Source organism: Stegostoma tigrinum, chromosome 35 (assembly GCF_030684315.1).
Source record: "Stegostoma tigrinum isolate sSteTig4 chromosome 35, sSteTig4.hap1, whole genome shotgun sequence".
NCBI classification, from domain to species: domain Eukaryota; kingdom Metazoa; phylum Chordata; class Chondrichthyes; order Orectolobiformes; family Stegostomatidae; genus Stegostoma; species Stegostoma tigrinum.
In genome coordinates this window covers 10,612,984-10,635,092 of record NC_081388.1, presented here as the reverse complement: position 1 = coordinate 10,635,092, position 22,109 = coordinate 10,612,984, and the positions used below count along the sequence as shown (strand labels likewise).

Here is a 22,109-nt window from a genome sequence, read left to right as displayed (position 1 = left end):
AACAGTGAAGACTGAAAATAAGATTGTAATGGACTGAAGCCATTTGGGGAATGAGGTGTTTGGTGACAGAGATCTCAAACCTGGCACAAAGCTCATGCTCAGAACAGCACTGTTTCCCAAGTTTTTTCCCACCACATGTTCAGATTGTTCTGACCCCTCCGTGAGAAATCTTAGAGTGAGGCAGACAGGGAGAAAATGTCTGTGAGAGTTAGAGAGGGGAGGCCTGGTGACTATTGCTGCCTCAGAGCTCGTGAGCCCATTCGGGGCCCTGAACCCATCCTCTCCCACCCAACATTGCGAAATCCTGGTTAATAGTGCAGCAGTGTTAACTGCCTTACTGTATGCATGAGAGAATGGATAACGAAAAGCAGAAACCTCAAATCCCAGAGAAATAACACCTCACTGTATTAAGTACAAAACTTACAAGATCAGCACGGAAAAGTTCGTTGTTTGGTGTGTCAATAATGAGATTTCTGTTGGGACCTTTACGTGTTTGAGAAGTCTAAATGGACAATAGGCTACAATTCCCAGCATGCATCAGTGCCTCCAAGTTCTTGACAGACAACTACAGCACTATTCATAATGCATGCTGAGACTTGCTATTTGTAGTCCCTGCCCCTCAAGTTTAAGAAAATCTCTCCTTGGCAAAACGCTGAAACTAATGGAAAAGTAATTTAAACTGGCAAAGTGCAAAACGTAACCTTTTTCTGAGGCAGCTCTGTAAGTAAAAGCCCAAGTATCTCACACTGTATTTGTGTAACATCCAAGGAGCTTTTTAAAATAATTTAAAAGTAGATTGATGTTATAGCAGATAAGGCAATGATTGGTCAAGAGATAGCGTTTTAAGGACCTTCTTAAAACAGGAAACAAAGGTAGACACTGAGAACTTCAGCCGCTGGTCATGGTGGAGCATTTAAAATTGAATGCTGAAGGGACCAGATTGGGAGGAGTATAAATTTCTTAGATGTTTGTGGGGCTGGAGGAAATCACAGAGGAGGTAGGAGGGGACAAGACTTTGAAGGGATATAATAAAAGTTTTAAAATTAAGATATTATTTAATTGGGAGCCAATGTGGACCAACAGGGCACAAATATAATTTTTCTCAGAGCTGTGCCTGAGATTTTCCTGAAGGCAACTTTTTTTGATTTTTCAGGGGCTCCCTTCTATTTTCACAACCTCAGTGATTTAAACACATGGTAACAATAGCTTCTCTATTTGTGTTAACAAATTAGATTTTTGAATTGTCACAGAAGCAGAATTAGAAGAATTCATTCATATCCGGTGACTGTCTGTGTGGAGTTTGTACATCCGCCTCGTGTCTGTGTGGATTTCCTCTGGGTGCTCTGGTTTCCTCCCATAGTCCAAAAATGTGCAGGGTAGGTGGATTGGCCATGCTAAATTGTCCATACTGCCCAGGGATCTTTAGGTTGGGTGGGTTAGACGTGGGAAATCAGGGGTAGGGAAATGGGTCTGAGTGGGATGCTCTTCAGAAGTGTGGTTTGGACTTGAGACCGAATGACCTGTTTCCACATTGTAGGGCTTATATGATTCTATGATCTATGATGAACATCTTCAAATTTACTTCTCAACTTAATAGCCACATCACACAAGAATGACATCAATTTCTTGGACTCCAAAGTATTTAAATTGGTACAAGACGACCAGCAGAGTTTCACAAAGGGCTTTTTCCAAAATCACTGACTCACAAAAAGCCATCACTCTCAACACACTGTTCATGGAATGGCAGGGTCAGAGGATTTAACAGATGTCATGTCATCTAGGAAAATATAAAGTATTTTACTTTAGCCGGAAGGATGAAAAAAGTATCTGTTACTTTTGTGGAGAATGACTGCAGAATCCCAAGGTTCAACATATGTTTTAGCTTGAGCCACGAGATGTTAGCACAGTTACAGCAAATAACTGAGAAAGCTCATGGAATGTTATCCTTTATTACAAGATGATTTGAATATAAAAGTAAAGATTTTATAATTTAGTTATACGGGACATTGCTGGGACATCTTGAATACTGTGTGCATTTTTGGTCTCCTTATTTAAGGAAGGTGTTAAGTGTGTTGAAAGTGGTTCAGAGAAGGTTTATTAGTTAGATAATGAGGAATTTTGTTACGAAATAAAATTGGACAGGCTGGACTTGTTTTCAATAAGAAGTGATTTCATTGAAGTTTATTGGATGCTGACCAAGATCCTGACTTTTTTTTGTTAAAAGGCACCAAACCTAGACCTCAATATCTTCCAGCCAAAGGTTTTTTCAGTGGTTCACCTATTTAATTTTGTTCCTACATACACTGCTAACTGCTTCTCCAATAACAGGCTGTTTCTCTCCCATGTTTATAGCTCACTGAGCCTATCAGCTATAAACATGGGAGAGAAACGGCCTGATGTTGGAGAAGCAGTTAGGCTCAGACTGCTATCAGCAGTAAATGTGATAGAGGTCATATAGGAGAAGTCCTTCACAGACTCAGTCCATTCTACTTACAGGGATAACTGTGTTTTAAGGTTAGTACCTGAATGAAATTCCCTGGGCATTTTGGAGAGTTGTGGTTGAGAATTTGCCTGCTGCCCCATGTGTATTTTGACCATTGGTTCGCAAGCACTGGGGTATTGTCAACAATTTTGGTTCCCTTATTTAAGAAGAGAAATTATTTCATTAGGAGGCAGTTCAGAGAAGGTTCACTCGGATGATCCCTGCTATGGAGGTTTGTTCTCTGAGTAAAGGTTAAACAGGTTGGGACTCATTGAAATTTAGAAGTATGAGAGGATTCCTAAGGGGCTTGATAGGGAAATGCTGAGAGGATGTTTACTCGTGTGGGAGAGTCCAGAGTCAGAGAACATATTCTCAGAATTAAGGGGTGCCAATTTAAGACTGAGATGAGGAGAAATTTGTTCTCTGAGATGGTTGTCTTTGGAATGCCTTGCCACAGAGAATTGGGGTGGCATCATGGTTCATTGGTTAGCACTGCTGCCTCACAGCACCAAGGATCTGGGTGGCCATCTGTATGGAGTTTGCACATTGTCTCTGTCTCTGTGTCTGCATGGGTTTCCTCCAGTGCACCGGTTTCCTTCCACAGTCCAAAGATGTGCAGCTTTGGTGGATTGGCCATGCTAAAATATCCATAGTGTCCAGGGATGCGCAGGCTAGGTGGAGTAGCCATAAGAAACGCAGGGTTACAGGGATGGGGTAGGGGGAAGGGTTGGGTCCGGCTGGGAAGCACTTCGGAGGGTTGGTGTGGACTTGATAGGCTGAATGGCCAGCTTCTGCACTACAGGGATTCTGTGATTCTATAGGGGCAGAGGCCTTGTAAATATTTAAGGCCGAGATAGATTTTTGATCAGTAAGGGAATCCGGGATATGGGGAAAGGACAGGAAAGTGAACATGAGGAATTTGGGATGAGCTATGATCCTACTATATCACAGAAGAGGCTCAAGGGGCTGAATGGCCAACTCCTGTAACTATTTCTGATGGTCTTATGGGTAATGTGGGTTCTAGACTTAACCAAGCATCAGAATTAGAATTAGAATACCTACAGTGTGGAAACAGGCCCTTCAGCCCAACAAGTCCACACCGACGGTTGGAGCATCCCAGATCCATCCCGAAATAACCCACCTAAGCTACACATCCCTGAGCACTATAGGCAATTTAGCATGTGGGAGGAAACCAGAACACCCAGAGGAAACCCACGCAGACACTGGGAGAATGTGTAAATTCCACATAGACTGGCACCCGAGGGTGGAATTGAACCTGGGTACCTGGTGCTGTGAGGCAGCAGTGCTGACCACTGAGCCACCATGCTGCCCAAGTATGGACTCTGCCTGATTTTGGATGGCCTTAAGTTTATGGAACATTAAACTTGGGAAACCATCCAGAGAGCATTGGAATAGTCAAGTCTAAAAGTCACAGATTGGATGAGGGTTTCAGCAGCAGGTAAATTGAGGCAGGGTGGAGTTCAGCACATAAGTTGTACAACGTAGTCAGGCGTGGTTAGATCTTGGGCTGGCTGGAACAGCATTCATTGCTCTTCTGTAATTGCCCAGAAGGCAGTTAAGTGTTAATTAAATTGCTGTGTGTCTGGAGTCACATGTAGATCAGACCAGGTAAGGATTGCAGATTTCTCTGTCCAAAGGACATGAGTGAACCAAGGGCTGACCCTTCAGTGTCATATTAAAGGACTGCAGCATTGTTTGGCATGACACCTTGAATGAGTCATTACACAGACACACTTTTTGATAATGTGAAAGATCCTATGGCATGATTTTGAAGAAAAGCATGACATTTCTCCCTTCGACACCAGTTAACATGTGACTGGACCTAACAGTGGAGCAGAGGTGAGAGGGAGAAACAATTGCTATTCGGACTCTCAGCACTATAAACTTCAGCATAGAATAAGCTGCCAAAAATTGGTAGCATAATAATTATCCCTCAATTGTCACTATTAAAGCAAATGAGCTGGTCATCTTTGCATTGTAGAGGCTTGCTGTGTGCAAATTGGCTGACGTGTTTCCCACATTGTATCAGTGACTCTGCAAACTGTCCTCCCTACCCCACAGGTGGTGAAAAGAGCAAACAATGGGGTAAAACATAATTGACCCATCCTCACTAACCAGCCTGCCATAGATCTGTCCGTGACACTATCAACAAGAGTGACCAATGCACAGCCCTTGTGGAGATGAAGTCTTGTCTCCGAATTAAGAACACATGTTGTGTGGCACCATCACTGAGCTAAAGTGGATAGACTTGCCTGTGTCCCTAACCAAGTTGTTCCAATGCAGCAACAACACTAGCATCTACCCAACAATGTGAAAAATTAGTGATAATGGGAACTGCAGATGCTGGAGAATCCAAGATAATAAAATGTGAGGCTGGATGAACACAGCAGGCCAAGCAGCATCTCAGGAGCACAAAAGCTGACGTTTCGGGCCTAGACCCTTCATCAGAGAGGGGGATGGGGTGAGGGTTCTGGAATAAATAGGGAGAGAGGGGGAGGCGGACCGAAGATGGAGAGAAAAGAAGATAGGTGGAGAGGAGAGTATAGATGGGGAGGTAGGGAGGGGATAGGTCAGTCCAGGGAAGACGGACAGGTCAAGAGGGTGGGATGAGGTTGGTAGGTAGGAGATGGAGGTGCGGCTTGGGGTGGGAGGAAGGGATGGATGAGAGGAAGCACAGGTTAGGGAGGCAGAGACAGGTTGGACTGGTTTTGGGATGCAGTGGGTGGAGGGGAAGAGCTGGGCTGGTTGTGTGGTGCAGTGGGGGGAGGGGACGAACTGGGCTGGTTTTGGGATGCGGTCGGGGAAGGGGAGATTTTGAAGCTGGTGAAGTCCACATTGATACCATTGGGCTGCAGGGTTCCCAAGCGGAATATGAGTTGCTGTTCCTGCAACCTTCGGGTGGCATCATTGTGGCACTGCAGGAGGCCCATGGTGGACATGCCATCTAAAGAATGGGAAGGGGAGTGGAAATGGTTTGCGACTGGGAGGTGTAGTTGTTTATTGCGAACCGAGCGGAGGTGTTCTGCAAAGCGGTCCCCAAGCCTCCGCTTGGTTTCCCCAATGTAGAGGAAGCCACACCGGGTACAGTGGATGCAGTATACCACATTGGCAGATGTGCAGGTGAACCTCTGCTTAATATGGAAAGTCATCTTGGGGCCTGGGATAGGGGTGAGGGAGGAGGTGTGGGGGCAAGTGTAGCATTTCCTGCGGTTGCAGGGGAAGGTGCCGGGTGTGGTGGGGTTGGAGGGCAGTGTGGAGCGAACAAGGGAGTCACGGAGAGAGTGGTCTCTGCAGAAAGCAGACGGGTGGGGATGGAAAAATGTCTTGGGTGGTGTGGTTGGATTGTAGATGGCGGAAGTGTCGGAGGATGATGCGTTGTATCCGGAGGTTGGTGGGGCGGTGTGTGAGAACGAGGGGGATCCTCTTAGGGCCGTTGTGGCGGGGGCGGGGTGTGAGGGATGTGTTGCGGGAAATGTGGGAGACGCGGTCAAGGGTGTTCTCGACCACTGCGGGGGGAAAGTTGTGGTCCTTGAAGAACGTGGACATCTGGGATGTGTGGGAGTGGAATGCCTCATCGTGGGAGCAGATGCGAAGTGGAGGAATTGGGAATAGGGGATGGAATTTTTGCAGGAGGGTGGGTGGGAGGAGGTGTATTCTAGGTAGCTGTGGGAGTCGGTGGGCTTGAAGTGGACATCAGTTTCAAGCTGGAGATGGAGACTGAGAGATCCAGGAAGGTGAGGGATGTGCTGGAGATGGCCCAGGTGAACTGAAGGTTGGGGTGGAAGGTGTTGGTGAAGTGGATGAACTGTTCGAGCTCCTCTGGGGAGCAAGAGGCGGCGCCAATACAGTCATCAATGTAACGGAGGAAGAGGTGGGGTTTGGGGCCTGTGTAGGTGCGGAAGAGGGACTGTTCCACGTAACCTGCAAAGAGGCAGGCATAGCTGGGGCCCATGCAGGTGCCCATGGCCACCCCCTTAGTCTGTAGGAAGTAGGAGGAATCGAAAGAGAAGTTGTTGAGGGTGAGGATGAGTTTGGCTAGGCGGATGAGGGTGTCGGTGGAGGGGGACTAGTCGGGCCTGCGGGACAGGAAGAAGCGGAGGGCCTTGAGGCTTGTAGGTTCCCTCACCGCATCCCAAAACCAGCCCAGTTCGTCCCCTCCCCCCACTGCACCACACAACCAGCCCAGCTCTTCCCCTCCACCCACTGCATCCCAAAACCAGTCCAACCTGTCTCTGCCTCCCTAACCTGTGCTTCCTCTCATCCATCCCTTCCTCCCACCCCAAGCCGCACCTCCATCTCCTACCTACCAACCTCATCCCACCCTCTTGACCTGTCCGTCTTCCCTGGACTGACCTATCCCCTCCCTACCTCCCCATCTATACTCTCCTCTCCACCTATCTTCTTTTCTCTCCATCTTCGGTCCGCCTCCCCCTCTCTCCCTATTTATTCCAGAACCCTCACCCCATCCCCCTCTCTGATGAAGGGTCTAGGCCCGAAACGTCAGCTTTTGTGCTCCTGAGATGCTGCTGGGCCTGCTGTGTTCATCCAGCCTCACATTTTATTATAATGTGAAAAATTACTTAGGTATGTCCTATACATGAAAAGCAAAACAAATCCAAACTTGCTACATTAATCTACACTCAATCATCAGTAAACCAATTGAAGGTTTATCAAGAAGCAGCACTTGTTTAGCAATAACCTGTGCACTGATGCTCAGTTTGGGTTTCAGCAGGCTCACTCAGCTCCTGACCTCATTACAACTTTAGTTCAGTTGTTGACAAAAGGCACTCTACAGATCTGAGTCTCATGATCGTATGCTGCCTGAACCTGCTCAGTACATGTAGCCAGATAATAAAATGTGAGGCTGGATGAACATAGCAGGCCCAGCAGCATCTCAGGAGCACCAAAGCTGACGTTTCGGGCTTAGACCCTTCGTCAGAGAGACGGGTCTCAGCCCGAAACATCAGCTTTTGTGCTCCTTAGATGCTGCTGGGCCTGCTGTGTTCATCCAGCCTCACGTTTTATTATCTTGGATTCTCCAGCATCTGCAGTTCCCATTATCACAGTACATATAGCAAGTTTTGTTTTTGCTTCAGACTTTCTGTATCTCCAGTATTTTGCTTTTGCATAAACATTGAAATTAACCTTGCTGACTTTCTTTTAGCAGAAATGAAGGAATATCCTGCCTACTGTGAACCAGCACCTGTACGTTACCATGAGCATCTCAGTACCTCGAAGGACAGACAGCCCAGTCAGTAAGTGCTAATCCAGCACAGAACTTCCTTGGCTTGCATCTTTATTCACATTCGGACTTAGTAACACAGGACAACCGTATTTACTATGTCATAAAGGTTGGAAAGTACTGCATTATGCTGTCATTTCTTGATGGTGATATTTAGATTGACCAATTTTCTTAGCTGGTTCCAACCGCTTGCCGGGTTGGAATAGGATTCCTCTCGTGCATTCTTTTGGCCTCTAATTAGCTCCAGTGTTATTGCATTTCTTGGAGAATTCAAGGTTCTACAGACAAAGACGTTGGAAGCATGGTTATGTGACTGAATTTTGTAATCCAGAGACCCAGGCTAATGCTCTGGTGTCACTGGATCAAATCCCACCATTGCAGGTGATGGAATTTATTTTCAATTGAGTACATCTAGAATTGAAAGCTATCAACAATTGTCACTGAAAGAAACACATCTGGTTCACAATGGGCTTTAGGGAAGGAGGTATACTGTCCTTGCCCCATCTGCCCTACGTGTGACCCAAAGCAATGTGGTTGAGTCATAACTGCTGTCGGAAAAGCTCTAGCAAGCCTCTTGGTTTGAGGGCAGTTTGGATTGAGCAACAAATGCTGGCCTTCAAGTGACACCCGTGAAAGAGGAGGGGGGTGATTTATGACTGAACCCACACTCGGGCAGACAGAGAGCCTGTAGCCTTCCTGGGTCACTTCCCACTACTAGTTTGCTAGCCCTTGAACTGCAAACCAAACCGCCTCATCCCAGCAGGGCTACAAAAAAAAATCCAGTTAATCTTCCTAACTTACTTTTAGCAAAGGGGAGGCAGGCAGTCCTGCTGTAAAACTCACCTCTGCCAAAACGGCTGGGTAGGAGAATCTGGCAGTTCAGCTGCTTTTGGTATTTTCAGCCCATGTCTGTTTAGCTCCCAACCTTAGAGGGCCACAAAAATTCACTCGGGGCCTTTTGGTCATGCAGATTGTGAATGGTGGTCAGAGGATGATGTAAAGATGGGCGGCCAGACTTCACTAATGAATATTCCAAGTGAAGCAAACTCACAGATTGATGGCTGGTGCAAAATGTGTAGCAGAATGCTGATGAAAAGGTCATTTTGATAGAGGCTTTTGTAATTTCTTCCTGCTTCACTGTCAGTTGCCCAAGGCCTGAAGCTTGGTTTTGTTGTCAGATAACTTCTTCACGTCCAGAATGCATGCTGTTGTTAGAGGAGGGGTGTTTTCTTTGTAAATTTAGTGATTCGGGTTGTGACGCACAATTGGTGGAATAGGGGTGGAGCCCTTATGCCGGCAACAATGGCATTGCATGCTTGATGCTGTTGCCTGATGTAAAGTAAGGGGTAGAGAAAAGGTCACAGTCATCAATCACCTTGATGAAGACACATGCACAAAATAAATGAGATTTGCTGCTTCTCTCAATAATGCTGTCTCAATCTGTGTCTGCAGGTCGGCGATGGATGAGCGCTTCAGTGAGCAGCGTGATGGTGGCAGTGTAGAACCAACCAATACCTCAGTGACCAATTATACTCTCAGCCTTTGTCAAGCTGCATCGTGGGACTGCTCGAGTGCAATCGGTACAGACTGTGTAGAGGAGCTTTCCCAGTTCTCTGCTAAATCCTCTGTAGAGCATGGCATGGAATCTTCACAGGCTACCTCAGTTCAGTCGAGCCAAAGGTCATCAAGCCTCGAGGGCTGTGACAAGCTTGACGTTCCAGGCATGCACAGTGCAGAGAGGCCCTGCGTCGCTAGCCAGGTGGTCCTGGCTACTGAAAGGGAGACAGAGGCAATTCAGTCAGCAGCCCCTTTGTTTGCTGCCAATGCACAATTGCCTGATGATAAAGAGATGCCTCAGGGAAGCACTGCCAGCACAAACAGGAAAGCCATGAATGCATCTGTGCTGGCCCAGACAGGGCTGAATGTTAGCCCTGCAAGAAAGGAGGAGGTTGTTGGTGCTGCTGATATGTTGTCTTCGGTTGATGCCTCAAGCCTGGTGTCGGCACATCCTTCAAACTCAGGGGAACTCTCCAATCTAACCTCAATCTCAATGGAAATCATGGGTAGACCAAAACCAGAGACCTTTCAAGCAGGAAATCTGAACATAGCAGAAGGACGAATGGGAGTGAGCAATAGCTCTGACTCAGAAGGAACATCCAAGGTACTCAGTCTAGCTGTGAATGAGGAGCGAGCTGCCTTTGAAGAATCAGCAGCATTGAATGAGTCAGTCTGTTCTCCAAAGCCACTGGCCACAGTCACAAGCTTAGACCGAAAACAGGAGTTGGAACAAGTAGGTAATTGCTTAGGACTGTTAAAAAAAGACAGCAAAAGAACATACTTGGTTTCAGGCAAGAGAAATGAAAAGGAGGAGCAATTTGCCCAGGGGGCAGAAGAGTCTAAGAGCAAAGAATTGCCAATAGAATGCAAAGCAATCTCCAGAGAGACCTCAGCAGCTTTGACTGCTTCGGAATCAGAAGAAACCTTCAAGCAAAGTCTGGACCTTTCAGGTGAACACAGTAAAGTCAGTAAATACCTGAACGTCAATAGGGATTACCGAGTAGATTGTGCAAAACCATTACTGACACCTGTGATGGAGTTAATGCTGTCCAGTGCCAGCATTGGGGAGAAAGATCCCAGGGGGGTACCTACTGTGGCAGCAACAAGGAATCCTGTGCCTTCGGGTGAACCATCCCTTTACACTTGCACAAAGTGTAGCGTCTATTTCCAGGACAGGGAGTACCTACACAGGCACATGCTGGACCACTTTGATGGACATGCCGAGGAAGGATTTGCAGGGGCTCCTCGCCCATTCACCTGCCATGAGTGTGGCCATGCTTTCTGCGACCTGGCCTCTCTTCAGACACACCTGAGTCTCCATCAAGAGCGCAGGGCGAGCTTCATGGAGGCCTTCCAGGAACTGGCTGACCCACGGGGCGAAGGGCATGGGGCCAAGCAGCAGGTCACCTTTGGGACCAGTCCGGCGAAGCTACCAGGGGAGCGGGCTGAGGTGCATGTCCTCAAAGTGCCTCATCAGTGCCATCTCTGCCATTTCCAGGCAGCCACGGCTGAAGGATTTCAGGAGCACCAGTGGCGCAACCATCCAGGCGGGGTGGAGAAGAGCAAGAGTCCATGCACATCCAGTCTTGGGTTGCCAACTCAGGCCGCCAAAGCAGATCTGCACCTGAACCAGGAATGTCCTTCCTCCAGGAGAGTTGAGAGTCTGTATAAAGAACAGATGAAACTCAGCCAGCAACACATCCATCAGCAAAAGTCAGGCTGCCCTCCGACAAGGCCATTATGGCCTTCTGCTGGCCAAGGAGCTGACGACTCCTACAACCAATCCAGCAACTGTGAGAGCTCTCCACGATTCCTGCCATTGAATAATCTGGGTGATGGCAAGCCGGAGTTAGAGTCATTGCCTTCAACTGCAAGAGGACTTTGTAGCTACGAAGACAACCGCCCAGTGATCTTTGAGGGGGAGCAAAAGGGCAAAACCATCCTCGATGTCCCAGAAGTGGAGATTGCCAAGTTGAAAACTCACTCAGCACTGGACATGACAAAGCGGGCTGTGCTGCAGAATAGGCAGTTCAAGTCACCAGTGGGCGTGCCCAATTACACAGGCTTATGTGAAAGTACAGGGACAAACATCCCTCACTTGCCCAGAGGAAATTTTGCTCCACAACAAGGGGCTGTTTGTCCCTCTCGTGAACAGCTAAAGAACAAAATAGAGGGAGGTGGAGAATATCATGCCGGTCAAAGAACTGCCCTGACTTACAGGAAAATTGTAATAGATCACTTTGCATCCAGAATGGGCACTGGTGGACCTTCAGTCCACAAAGATATCGTGAGGTTAAAGACCGATTTAGAGGAGACTGTGAGAAATAAAACTTGCTCTGTTTCATTTGGTCTGCGAGACAGTCTCCAACAGAAAACCTCAGGCTTGGCAGGTCACCGAATTCAGATCTGTGACACTACAGCTCTTCCTACCAAGAAAGGAAGGATGTCTACAAATCCAAGTGCCACCTCGTGCTGGCCTAGAGCGGTAAGAAAGCGCACAAAAGAGCTGCTTAAGACTATCAATATTCCACAAGATCTGTCAGTTGACCAACATCAGCAATTAGTGAGAATGACTTCTATAATATTACTTGCTAAAACAGAAAGTCAGTCAGAATGTGACTCTGCCTTGGAAGAAGAGGCGTTGGGTTCTTCCATGGAACCCAAGGAGGGTCAACTGCATCGTGAACCCGGGGCAAGCCAGCTGCAACGTGAACGTGAAGTGAGTCAGCTGCAACGTCAGCCTGGGGCAAGCCAGTCCCAACACTTGGGAAGACGTTCCCAAAATGACCCCAGGGAGGCTCTGTCTCAGCGTGAGCCCAACTGTGATGAAAGGGAATTAGCTTCTTCTGTGGAAGTGGGGTTAGACAAAAGCATCCCTTGGGAAGTGCCCAGTGAAGATTTACCACTAGATCTGATGAAAAAGTCAAAAGACCTCTTGGGCAAGAATTTGTTACGCATGTTTCCACTGGAAGAAAGAGAGTGTCCCTACTGCCCAGATAAATTCCACACTGGGATAGGTTTGGCCAATCATGTACGAGGGCATCTTAAACGAGTTGGCATCAGTTACAACACCCGGCATTTTATTAGTGCAGAAGAAGTTACAGCAATTGAAAAGGAATTCTCATTACAGAGGCTGAAGAGGAAAGGTAAGTCTCAGTGTTATGTTGTGTACAGAATATGTAACATACTAATGTACAAAGATTGACTTAAATAATAAAATGTGGGCTGCCTCATTGGTAAATAAAATGTGAGGCTGGATGAACGCAGCAGGCCAAGCAACATCTCAGGAGCACAAAAGCTGACGTTTCGGGCCTAGACCCTTCATCAGAGAGGGGGATGGGGTGAGGCTTCTGGAATAAATAGGGAGAGAGGGGGAGGTGGACCGAAGATGGAGAGAAAAGAAGATAGGTGGAGAGGAGAGTATAGGTGGGGAGGTAGGGAGGGGATAGGTCAGTCCAGGGAAGAAGGACCGGTCAAGGAGGTGGGATGAGGTTAGTAGATAGAAGATGGAGGTGCGACTTGGGATGGAAGGAAGGGATGGGTGAGAGGAAGAACAGGTTAGGGAAGCAGAGACAGGTTGGACTGGTTTTGGGATGCAGTGGTTGGAGGGGAAGAGCTGGGCTGGTTGTGTGGTGCAGTGGGGGGAGGGGATGAACTGGGCTGGTTTTGGGATGTGTTGGGGGAAGGGGAGATTTTGAAGCTGGTGAAGTCCACATTGATACCATTGGGCTGCAGGGTTCCCAAGCGGAATATGAATTGCCGTTCCTGCAACCTTCGGGTGGCATCATTGAGGCACTGCAGGAGGCCCATGATGGACATGCCATCTAAAGAATGGGAGGGGGAGTGGAAATGGTTTGCGACTGGGAGGTGCAGTTGTGCATCCATTGTACCCGGTGTGGCTTCCTCTACATTGGGGAAACCAAGCGGAGGCTTGGGGACCGCTTTGCAGAACACCTCCGCTCGGTTCGCAATAAACAACCACCTCCCAGTCGCAAACCATTTCCACTCCCCTTCCCATTCTTTAGATGACATGTAGATCATGGGCCTCCTGCAGTGCCACAATGATGCCACCCGAAGGTGGCAGGAACAGCAACTCATATTCCGCTTGGGAACCCTGCAGCCCAATGGTATCAGTGTGGACTTCACCAGTTTCATAATCTCCCCTTCCCCCACCGCATCCCAAAACCAGCCCAGTTCGTCCCCTCTCCCCCACTGCATCCCAAAACCAGTCCAACCTGTCTCTGCTTCCCTAACCTGTTCTTCCTCTCACCCATCCCTTCCTCCCACCTCAAGCCGCACCTCCATCTCCTACCCACTAACCTCATCCCACCTCCTCGACCTGTCCGTCTTCCCTGTGCTGACCTATCCCCTCCCTACCTCCCCACCTATACTCTCCTCTCCACCTATCTTCTTTTCTCTCCATCTTCGGTCCGCCTCCCCCTCTCTCCCTATTTATTCCAGAACCCTCACCCCATCCCGCTCTCTGAAGGGTCTAGGCCCAAAACGTCAGCTTTTGTGCTCCTGAGATGCTGCTGGGCCTGCTGTGTTCATCCAGCCTCACATTTTATTATCAGAGAAAAGTAAGCACCTGCTTTCCATGCAACTCTATTGTGTCACATGTTGTTTGAAAGTAGAAAATGTGTCCACTGGTCCAGGCAAAATGTGACTCCAGTTCGGTGCACTGAATGGTTCGGTTGTTATGGACGTACAGTAGGGCGACACCTCTACTCTGGGGTTTAAAAAAAAAAATCAGCTAAGGCAGGACAGGTCACAGGATATAGCATCCTTTGCGAACCTTAACATCAGGAGAAATGATCATGAGGGACTGTCACAAACTAGAGGGATGGAGTTTAAAAATAGGGACACTATGCTGCAGCTGTATAAGGTGCTGCTAAAGCCAGTTTTGGTGCCCTTACTTCAGAAAGGATGAACTGGTACTGGAGTGGGTGCAGTGGAGGTATGCTAGGTTGGCACCAGAATTGAGAGGGTTGGCCTATGACAGAGATTGTATAGACCAGGACTAATTAAGAAGACATTTCGAAACATAAAATTATGAAGGGAACAGGGAGATTGTTTGTTTCTATTGGCATGTGAAACGAGAACTAGTGGGCATAGCTTCAAAATAAGGGAGAACAGATTCAAGACTGAGTTGAGGAGGAACTTCTTCACCCAAAGTTGTGAATCTATGGAATTCCCTGTCCAGCGAAGCAGTTGAGGCTATCTCATTAAATGTTCTTTAAGTCAAAGATTTAAGGTATAGATTTTTGAACAGTTAAGGAATTGAGGCTTATGGGGAGCAGGCAGTTAAGTGGAGCTGAGTCCACGTAAGGATTAGCCATGATCTTATTGAATGGCAGAGCAGGCTCGAGGGACCAGATAGCCCACTCCTGCTCCTGGTTTTTATGTTCTTTCCATATAACAACTAACTGCATAAAAATGCTCACAATAATGCAAGTCAATTCACATGAGAAAATATCAAATTGTGACGAATAAACACAACAGAACAATCAGGAAGAATGATGAGAATATGCAGCTTGCTATAACTAAGTGTAGAGCTGGATGAACACAGCAGGCCAAGCAGCATCAGAGGAGCAGGAAGGGGCCAGCTGTGCTCATCCAGCTCTAAACCTTATCGTCTCAGATTCACCAGCATCTGCAGTTCCTACTAACTCGATAACTAAGTGTAGTTGACTTATGAAGATGCAGTTAAAGAAAAACCTAAACATGCAAATGAGGTGGAAAGGAATAGCAGGCTACTTATTTGTAATTTCTAATAACCTGAACCCTAACTGTATATTTAAAATCACAGGCCGGTCAGTCTAGCCCTGGTGGTGGAGAAGTTATTAGAAAGAATTCTAAGATGTAGGATATGTCTGCACTTGGAGAGACACAGATTAATCAGGTACAGTCAGCATGGATTCCTTAAAGGGAAGTTGTATTTAGCCAGTTTGATTGAATTTTTTGAGCAGTTAACTGTGAATATTGACGACTGTGTTAGATGTAATCCACTTTGACTTTAGCAAGGCATCCGATAAAGTCTTACATAGAAATAGAACATAGAACACTACAGTGCAGAACAGGCCCTTCGGCCCTCGATGTTGTGCCGACCTGTGAAACCAAACTGAAGCCTATCTAACCTACACTATTCCATTATCATCCGTATGTATAGAACATAGAACATGGCAGACTGATGAGGAAAGAAAGAGCCTATGGGAAGGCAAGGCAAACTGGTATATTGAATAACTGGCTAAGACACAGAAACCAGATGAAAACGGTAGAGACAATGTTTCCGTGACTGGAAATCTGTCTCCAATGAGATTCCACAGGGCTCTTGCTGTTTTAGTGTACATTATTAATTTGGACTTAAATGATCAAGAAATTTGGACGTGGCATGGAAATTGGTGTTGTGGTAAGTAATGAGGGGGCCAGCTGTAAACTGCAGGAGGGTATCAACGGACTGGACAGCTGGGCAGAGCAGTGGCAAAAGGAATTTAACCCAGAAATGTGAGAGGTAATACACCTAGGGAAGGCAAACAAGGCAAGCGATTTAAAAATAGCAAGACCTTGGAAGGTGCAGGAGATCAAAGGGAACAAACACAGAAAATGTTGGAGAAACTCAACAGATCCAGCAATATCTGTGGAGAGAGAAGCAAAGTTATTGTTCTGATTTGCATTTTCACTCTTCTTCAGAACATGAGACAGACCTTGTTGTGGATAAGGTAGATAAGGTGGATAAGAGCAAGGAGATTAAATTGGATAAAACACTAGTTAGGCCACAGCTAGAGTATTCCATGTCACTCTGGTTTTCACATTGTAGAAAGGATGTGATTGCATGAAAGAGGGTGGGGAGGAGACTCACAAGGATGTTGCCTCAGCTGGAACACCTCCTCTTTGAGGAAAGACTGGAGATGCTGGGGTTTTTTTCCTTGGAACAGGAAAGGTCAAGAGGGGACCTGATAGAAGTGCATCAGAATATGTAGAGCATAGGTTGGGTGGATGCTTCTTCCTATTAGTAGAGAGGTGTAGATTTAAGGTTAAGAAGTAGAAGGTGAAGAGGAAAGTTGAGGAACAGTGTTTCGCACCCAGAGGGTAGTGGCAGATTGGAACTAACTGCCTGAAAGCGGGGTTGAGTCAGAAACTCTCATAAAATTGGAACATTTAATATTCACTTGCATTGCTGTAGCCACCATGGCATTGGGCCAAGAGCTGGAAAATGGGATTAATGTAGTCAGAATTTTGTGACTGTGCGGACGCGATGGGCTGGATGGCTCCTTCAGTGCTGTAAGTCTCTATAAGATGATGGTCTATGATGAACATGGTTGATGGAAAATAAATAGCAGTACAGACTAGCTGAGCTAAATGATATCGATGTGCACTGAACTTTGTATTTAGTTCTACACGACATGATGGATCTTTATGTCTTTTACCGAAATTAAATGGATTCAGGTTGCTAACTACTGTTAACTCTTCATCAGACTGTTGGCAGTGAGAGTCACTGGACAGTCACTTTGGCACACAGCTAATATCTGACCTACACCCAGTTCCTCTGATAAACCTATCCTTTCCTGTTCGACAAATATAGCGGGGTTTGGAGAGTCTCCATTCGCTCCACCTGTAAAGGAGTCAGCCTTAACTGGCGATTGGAAACACAGTAGACCATGAAAATAAAGAGGCCCTGGAGAGTGTTGACGATAGTGAATAGGTAGGAGAGGAAGTTGGTGCTCTCGTTGAAATGAAATATTCCAAAGATCCAAGTGATTCCCAGGACAAACAATCGCGCAGCTGCCTTAAGGGTCAGGGTCCTGTCCAAAAGTCACAAAATAAAAGAACATTCATGACAATCCACCTCATCACAATTTAGAAAAAGGCACCGATTTGTGCACTGCCTTTCACTACCCCAGGATGTCCCAAAGGGCACAGCAGCCGGTGAAAAACATTTGCAATGTTGACAGTGTTACGATGCAGGGAACGTGACAGTCAATTAACGTGCAGAAAACCCCTGCCAATAGTATTGTGATAATCTATGCCTGATGTCATTACCTGAGAAATAATTAATGGCCAGGTGTGGAGCTGGATGAGCACAGCAGGCCAGGCAGCATCAGAGGAGCAGGTAAGCTGATATTTCAAGTCTGGGCCCTTCTTCAGAAGGGTTGATTTCTGAAGAAGGGTCTAGACCCGAAACATCAGCCTTCCTGCTCCTCTGATGCTTCCTGGCCTGCTGTGTTCATCCTGCTTCACACCTTATTATCTCAGACTCCAGCATTCTTACAAGCCCATTATTGGCCAGGATGTGAGGGAGATGTTTTGATGTTATTGTGCAATGGGAATATTTACATCCAGCTGAGAGAGCAGATTGGGTTTCAGTTTGATAGCCTCAGCTGAAAGAGTGTATGCACATACAGATCATTTAGCCCAGCTAGTCTGTACTGCCTCCCTAACCGGTTCTTCCTCTCACCCATCCCTTCCTCCCACCCCAAGCCGCTCCCCCATCTACCTACTAACCTCATCCCACCTCCTTGACCTGTCCGTCTTCCCTGGACTGACCTATCCCCTCCCTACCTCCCCACCTATACTCTCTCCACCTATCTTCTTTACTCTCCATCTTCGGTCCGCCTCCCCCTCTCTCCCTATTTATTCCAGTTCCCTCTCCCCATCCCCCTCTCTGATGAAGGGTCTAGGCCCGAAACGTCAGCTTTTGTGCTCCTGAGATGCTGCTTGGCCTGCTGTGTTCATCCAGCCTCACATTTTATTATCTTGGAATTCTCCAGCATCTGCAGTTCCCATTATCACTCATTGGTAAATAATGCCATTTAGGATGTGAACAGGTTCCAACATGACTGTAATTCTTTTGTTGGTCAAGCAGTCTGCTGATGTACAGTGCCCAGGTGCACATCATATCCATTTGGGCAGGGTAACCCTGGAGACTTCTGCCCGCTGTGGGGTTGTACCCACATCACTTATACTAAAGAAGGGGGACAAATGGGCTGAGGAAAAATGCTTTTTCTAACTCTTTGTACAGATTACTGATGTTGTCTGGTGTCGTGGGCAATGCCCCTGTTCTTAAGCTAGAAGCTCCAGTTTCAAGTCCCACTTTAGGATTTGAAGGCCAAGGAAGGTGCATTCATGATACTTGTAATTCCATCCGACATGTGCCACTGGCTGGTAAAAAGAGCAGGAAAGATTGTGAAAGACTTGCTTCTAGCTTCTACCATCACTATGCATGGCTCTAGGCTGCTACATGCATACAAAAGTGCATGTTGTCATGGCAACCCGGGCTCCTTGGGTAGCGGGAGGATGCAGTCAGCTCAGTTGGTTGAACGGCTGGTGTAGATCGAAATGGCACCAGCAGGGTGGGGATCGATTCCCATTATGGCTGGTGTGCATTTGGGACCTGTCTCTTTGTCCCACCCATGTTGGAGGTCATGGTGCTGTGGGTTGGAATTCCCAGTGGGCAGTGAACACAAGTTGAGGATGCAATGTACTAGTGAGTTAGAAATCGAAGAGTTGTGATATGGTGGAGATTTGGTGGGTGACATAGACATTTTTGTGTATGTTTGATGTAGGCATGTGCCCAAATTGCTGCTGTATCTATTGGGAAAGGAAAGTTTTATCAGGAGAGAGTACATTGACCCCTCTGGGGATTATTGCCAGCCTTGCTTCCTTCCTCAGCCCTGAAGATCCGTGGCAGTGCCGTGGAAAGGTGCAACCTGTGCGGCGCCAACTTCGACTCGCGGGCGGGGATGTCGAGCCATGCCCGTGCCCACTTGCGAGAGCTTGGTGTGATGTCCTGGAGTGCCACTAGCTCCCCCATCGACCTACTCAATGAGCTCCTTCAGGATCTGACCCCATCCAGCCTGGCCGATAGCCAACCCAGGCTGGACAGCAGCCTGTGGAAACCCGCCGGCTACAGGTCAGGAGCGACAACATCAGATGGGTCAAACCCCCGTCCACTTGTGCGACCGTTCACCTCTGCAAATAACAGTTCACCGCCACTGAGAAACACGGGTGAGTTACACAGTGAGTACTGTATGTTGCTGTGTGAAACTGTATTGTCGTCCTGTATGCCTGTTGCCAAGTCTCTTGATGTTCAGAGTTCATTTCTGTCTCTTCTGAGGATTTATTTTCTCATTTTAAAAGGCCTGGTTTGCGTGCCCTGCAGAAAATGAGGGTTTTTATGACAAGCCAAAGTTGATAGCATATGTTTTGCTCTCTCTGCCAGTTCCACTCAGTTTGAAACCTGAATTCATTGTTGCCTGTTTAACTACAAATGCAGTATGGTGTGTACTTTTCCCCATTCCATTCTGTCTTCGCTATGCTTAAATTGTACCTTTGCAGACAGCAAACAGGGCTACAACAGGCTGAAAGGACTCATCCTGTGCTGACACCATTTTGATTCTACACGTCAAGCCTTGTGACTCTGTTGGCAATTCTAGCTCACTTCGTCCATGACTTCAAGATTATATGTGCCTCCCTCCAGCTTCCCCTGCCTATCAATCCACAGGCATTTAAAACCCAAGCTTTAGCTCATCATCAGCAAGCTTACCTTGTTGACCCTGCACTTGGGTTTCTCATTCAAGAAGGCAAGTGTTTCTGCAAGACTGCATTTGCTTACATCCAGGCCTTGTGTGTTATTCAGTAATTATGTCTGGGGAGAAAAAGTCCCGAGAATGAAGGTCTGAATTGTTGGTTGAGGTGGTGTATTAACTGCAATAACAAAACATGCACCTTTCATATACTACTTGGAATTCTTCCCCAGGTAAGTGGGAATAGATGCATAGAGAGTCACTCCACACTTATCGAAAGCCAGATGAGACGAATTTCCAGTTTGTGTGTGTGTGTGTGTGTGTGAATGTCTCATAATTCACACTATTGGCAGGAGACTGGAGATTTGGAGGCTTTTTCATGTATGGTCAGGGAGGAGGGATGCAGCTTTGCTCTCTCTGAAGAGAGTATCTGTTTGTACAATGTGTCCTCTTGAGTACTGCAGCCCAGTTTGGGTTTGCTGTGTTGATAAGATAGTCTAAACACAGCCAAACTGGTTTTTCCAGGCATGGTTGCACAGTTAAATGACACAGTATTAAACCATTATAAATAGGATTTCCCCTAGTTTTTAAACTAGGTCCCCTCATTCCAGACTCTCCACATTTTCTCAGCATCCACCTCTGGATCTTGCAAGTTCCAATAATTAACCTTTGATTTTTTCTAAACACCAGTGCAAACAGGCCCAACCCACTCAACATTTCCTTATAAGACAACACATTCATTCCCTGGAATCAACCAATGAACCATCTCTGCACTTCGGTTGTGAATAAATTAGAACATAGAACATCATAGCGCGGTACAGGCCCTTCGACCCTCGATGTTGCACCAAACTGAAACCCATCTAACCTACATTATTCCACTATCATCCATATGTTTATCCACTGACCATTTAAATGCCCTTAAAGTTGGCGAGTCTACTACTGTTGCAGGCAGGGCTTTCCACGCCCTTACTACTCTGAGTAAAGAATCTACCTCTGACATCTGTCCTATATCTATCACCCTTCAATATAAAGCTGTGTTCCCTTGTGCTAGCCATCTCCATCCGAGGAAAAAGGCTCTCACTGTCTACCCTATCTAATCCTCTGGTCATCTTGTACATCTCTCTTAAGTCACTTCTTAATCATCTTCTCTCTAATGAAAACAGCCTCAAGTCCCTCAGCCTTTCTTCATAAGACCTTCCCTCCATACAAGGCAACATCCTAGTAAATCTCCTCTGCACCCTTTCCAAAGCTTCCACATCCTTCCTATAATGCAGCGACCAGAACTGTATGCAATACTCCAGGTGTGGCCGCACCAGAGTTTTGTACAGCTGCAACATGAGCTCATGGCTCCGAAACTCAATCCCTCTACGCCATCAGATGGTCATAAGACCTCAAATGGTTGATTATTGTCCTTAATGGAGGGAAATCTGCTGTCTCTATTCTTTCTGCTCCTGTGTGTGACTCCAAACCTACAGCAATGTGTTTAGATATGAAGTTGCTTTCACTTGGTCAACCACTGACTATGTATGTTAGCGATATAAGGAGATGTCTCGCACCTTTCGGATCAAGAAGGGATTGGACAGTCAGTACTAATGCACACATCTTAAGAGAGAATATTTCTTAAAATAACTTATCCACTGGAATGCAGTCCATCATGTCATGATCAGTGAAGCAAAGTTAAACACTGAGTCACCATGGCAGTATTGGTGCAGATGGCCGACCCATTGGAACGAGGTTATTTTCAAGGAGCATCAAGAAGAAGGGGAAAGGAATAAAGGAGGATCAGAGAGGTTTAGAGAGGGAATTTCAGAACTTGGAAGCCAGCAAATGAAGGCATGTGCCAGGATTGGAGCAACTAAAATTGTGGATGCTTGAGGCTAAAATTGAAGGAGTGCAAATTTCTTGCAGGTTAGTTGGCCAGAGGGTTTCATACGGATGGGGAAAGGGTGAGGCCATGGAGGGATTTGAAAACAAGGAGGAGAACTTTAAAATTAAGATTTAAAGTAAGTGCTGGACTTGTAAAACTGAAAAAAAAAGAATCTTGCCTTTTTGGAGCTGGTTAATATCCAGTAAAGTTTGTCATCCAGTGCCCTACTAACCGGAATGCTCCTCCAATTGCTGGTGTGTCCCTAGGTGTCATTGTTACTGTATAAAATACCAATGACAGTCTGAAGTGATTGCAGACAAAAACAGCTCAAGTGGAATGTTTTGCTCAATATTTACAGTGAAAAAGTCTGATTTTGAGAGGCTCTCTACATATGTCAAGGCAGATTTCCATTTGATT

At 46.6% G+C, this 22,109-nt stretch overlaps 1 protein-coding gene across 8 annotated transcripts in view; it reads left to right on the top strand.

Annotated features, from left to right (window-relative positions):
• LOC125447520 (protein Wiz-like) overlaps positions 1 to 22,109 on the top strand; it is a 174,048-nt gene that overhangs the window by 60,514 nt on the left and 91,425 nt on the right. For 7 of the 8 annotated variants that reach the window (XM_048521968.2, XM_059639878.1, XM_048521967.2 and 4 more), the window contains exons 4-6: positions 7,668 to 7,758; positions 9,198 to 12,448; positions 18,972 to 19,307. In XM_048521968.2, the coding sequence (XP_048377925.2) occupies positions 7,668 to 7,758; positions 9,198 to 12,448; positions 18,972 to 19,307 (3,678 nt within the window). Of the gene's footprint in view, positions 1 to 1,286; positions 1,377 to 7,667; positions 7,759 to 9,197; positions 12,449 to 18,971; positions 19,308 to 22,109 lie in introns of those variants that run through there. The other variant, XM_048521966.2, reaches the window with a different exon arrangement.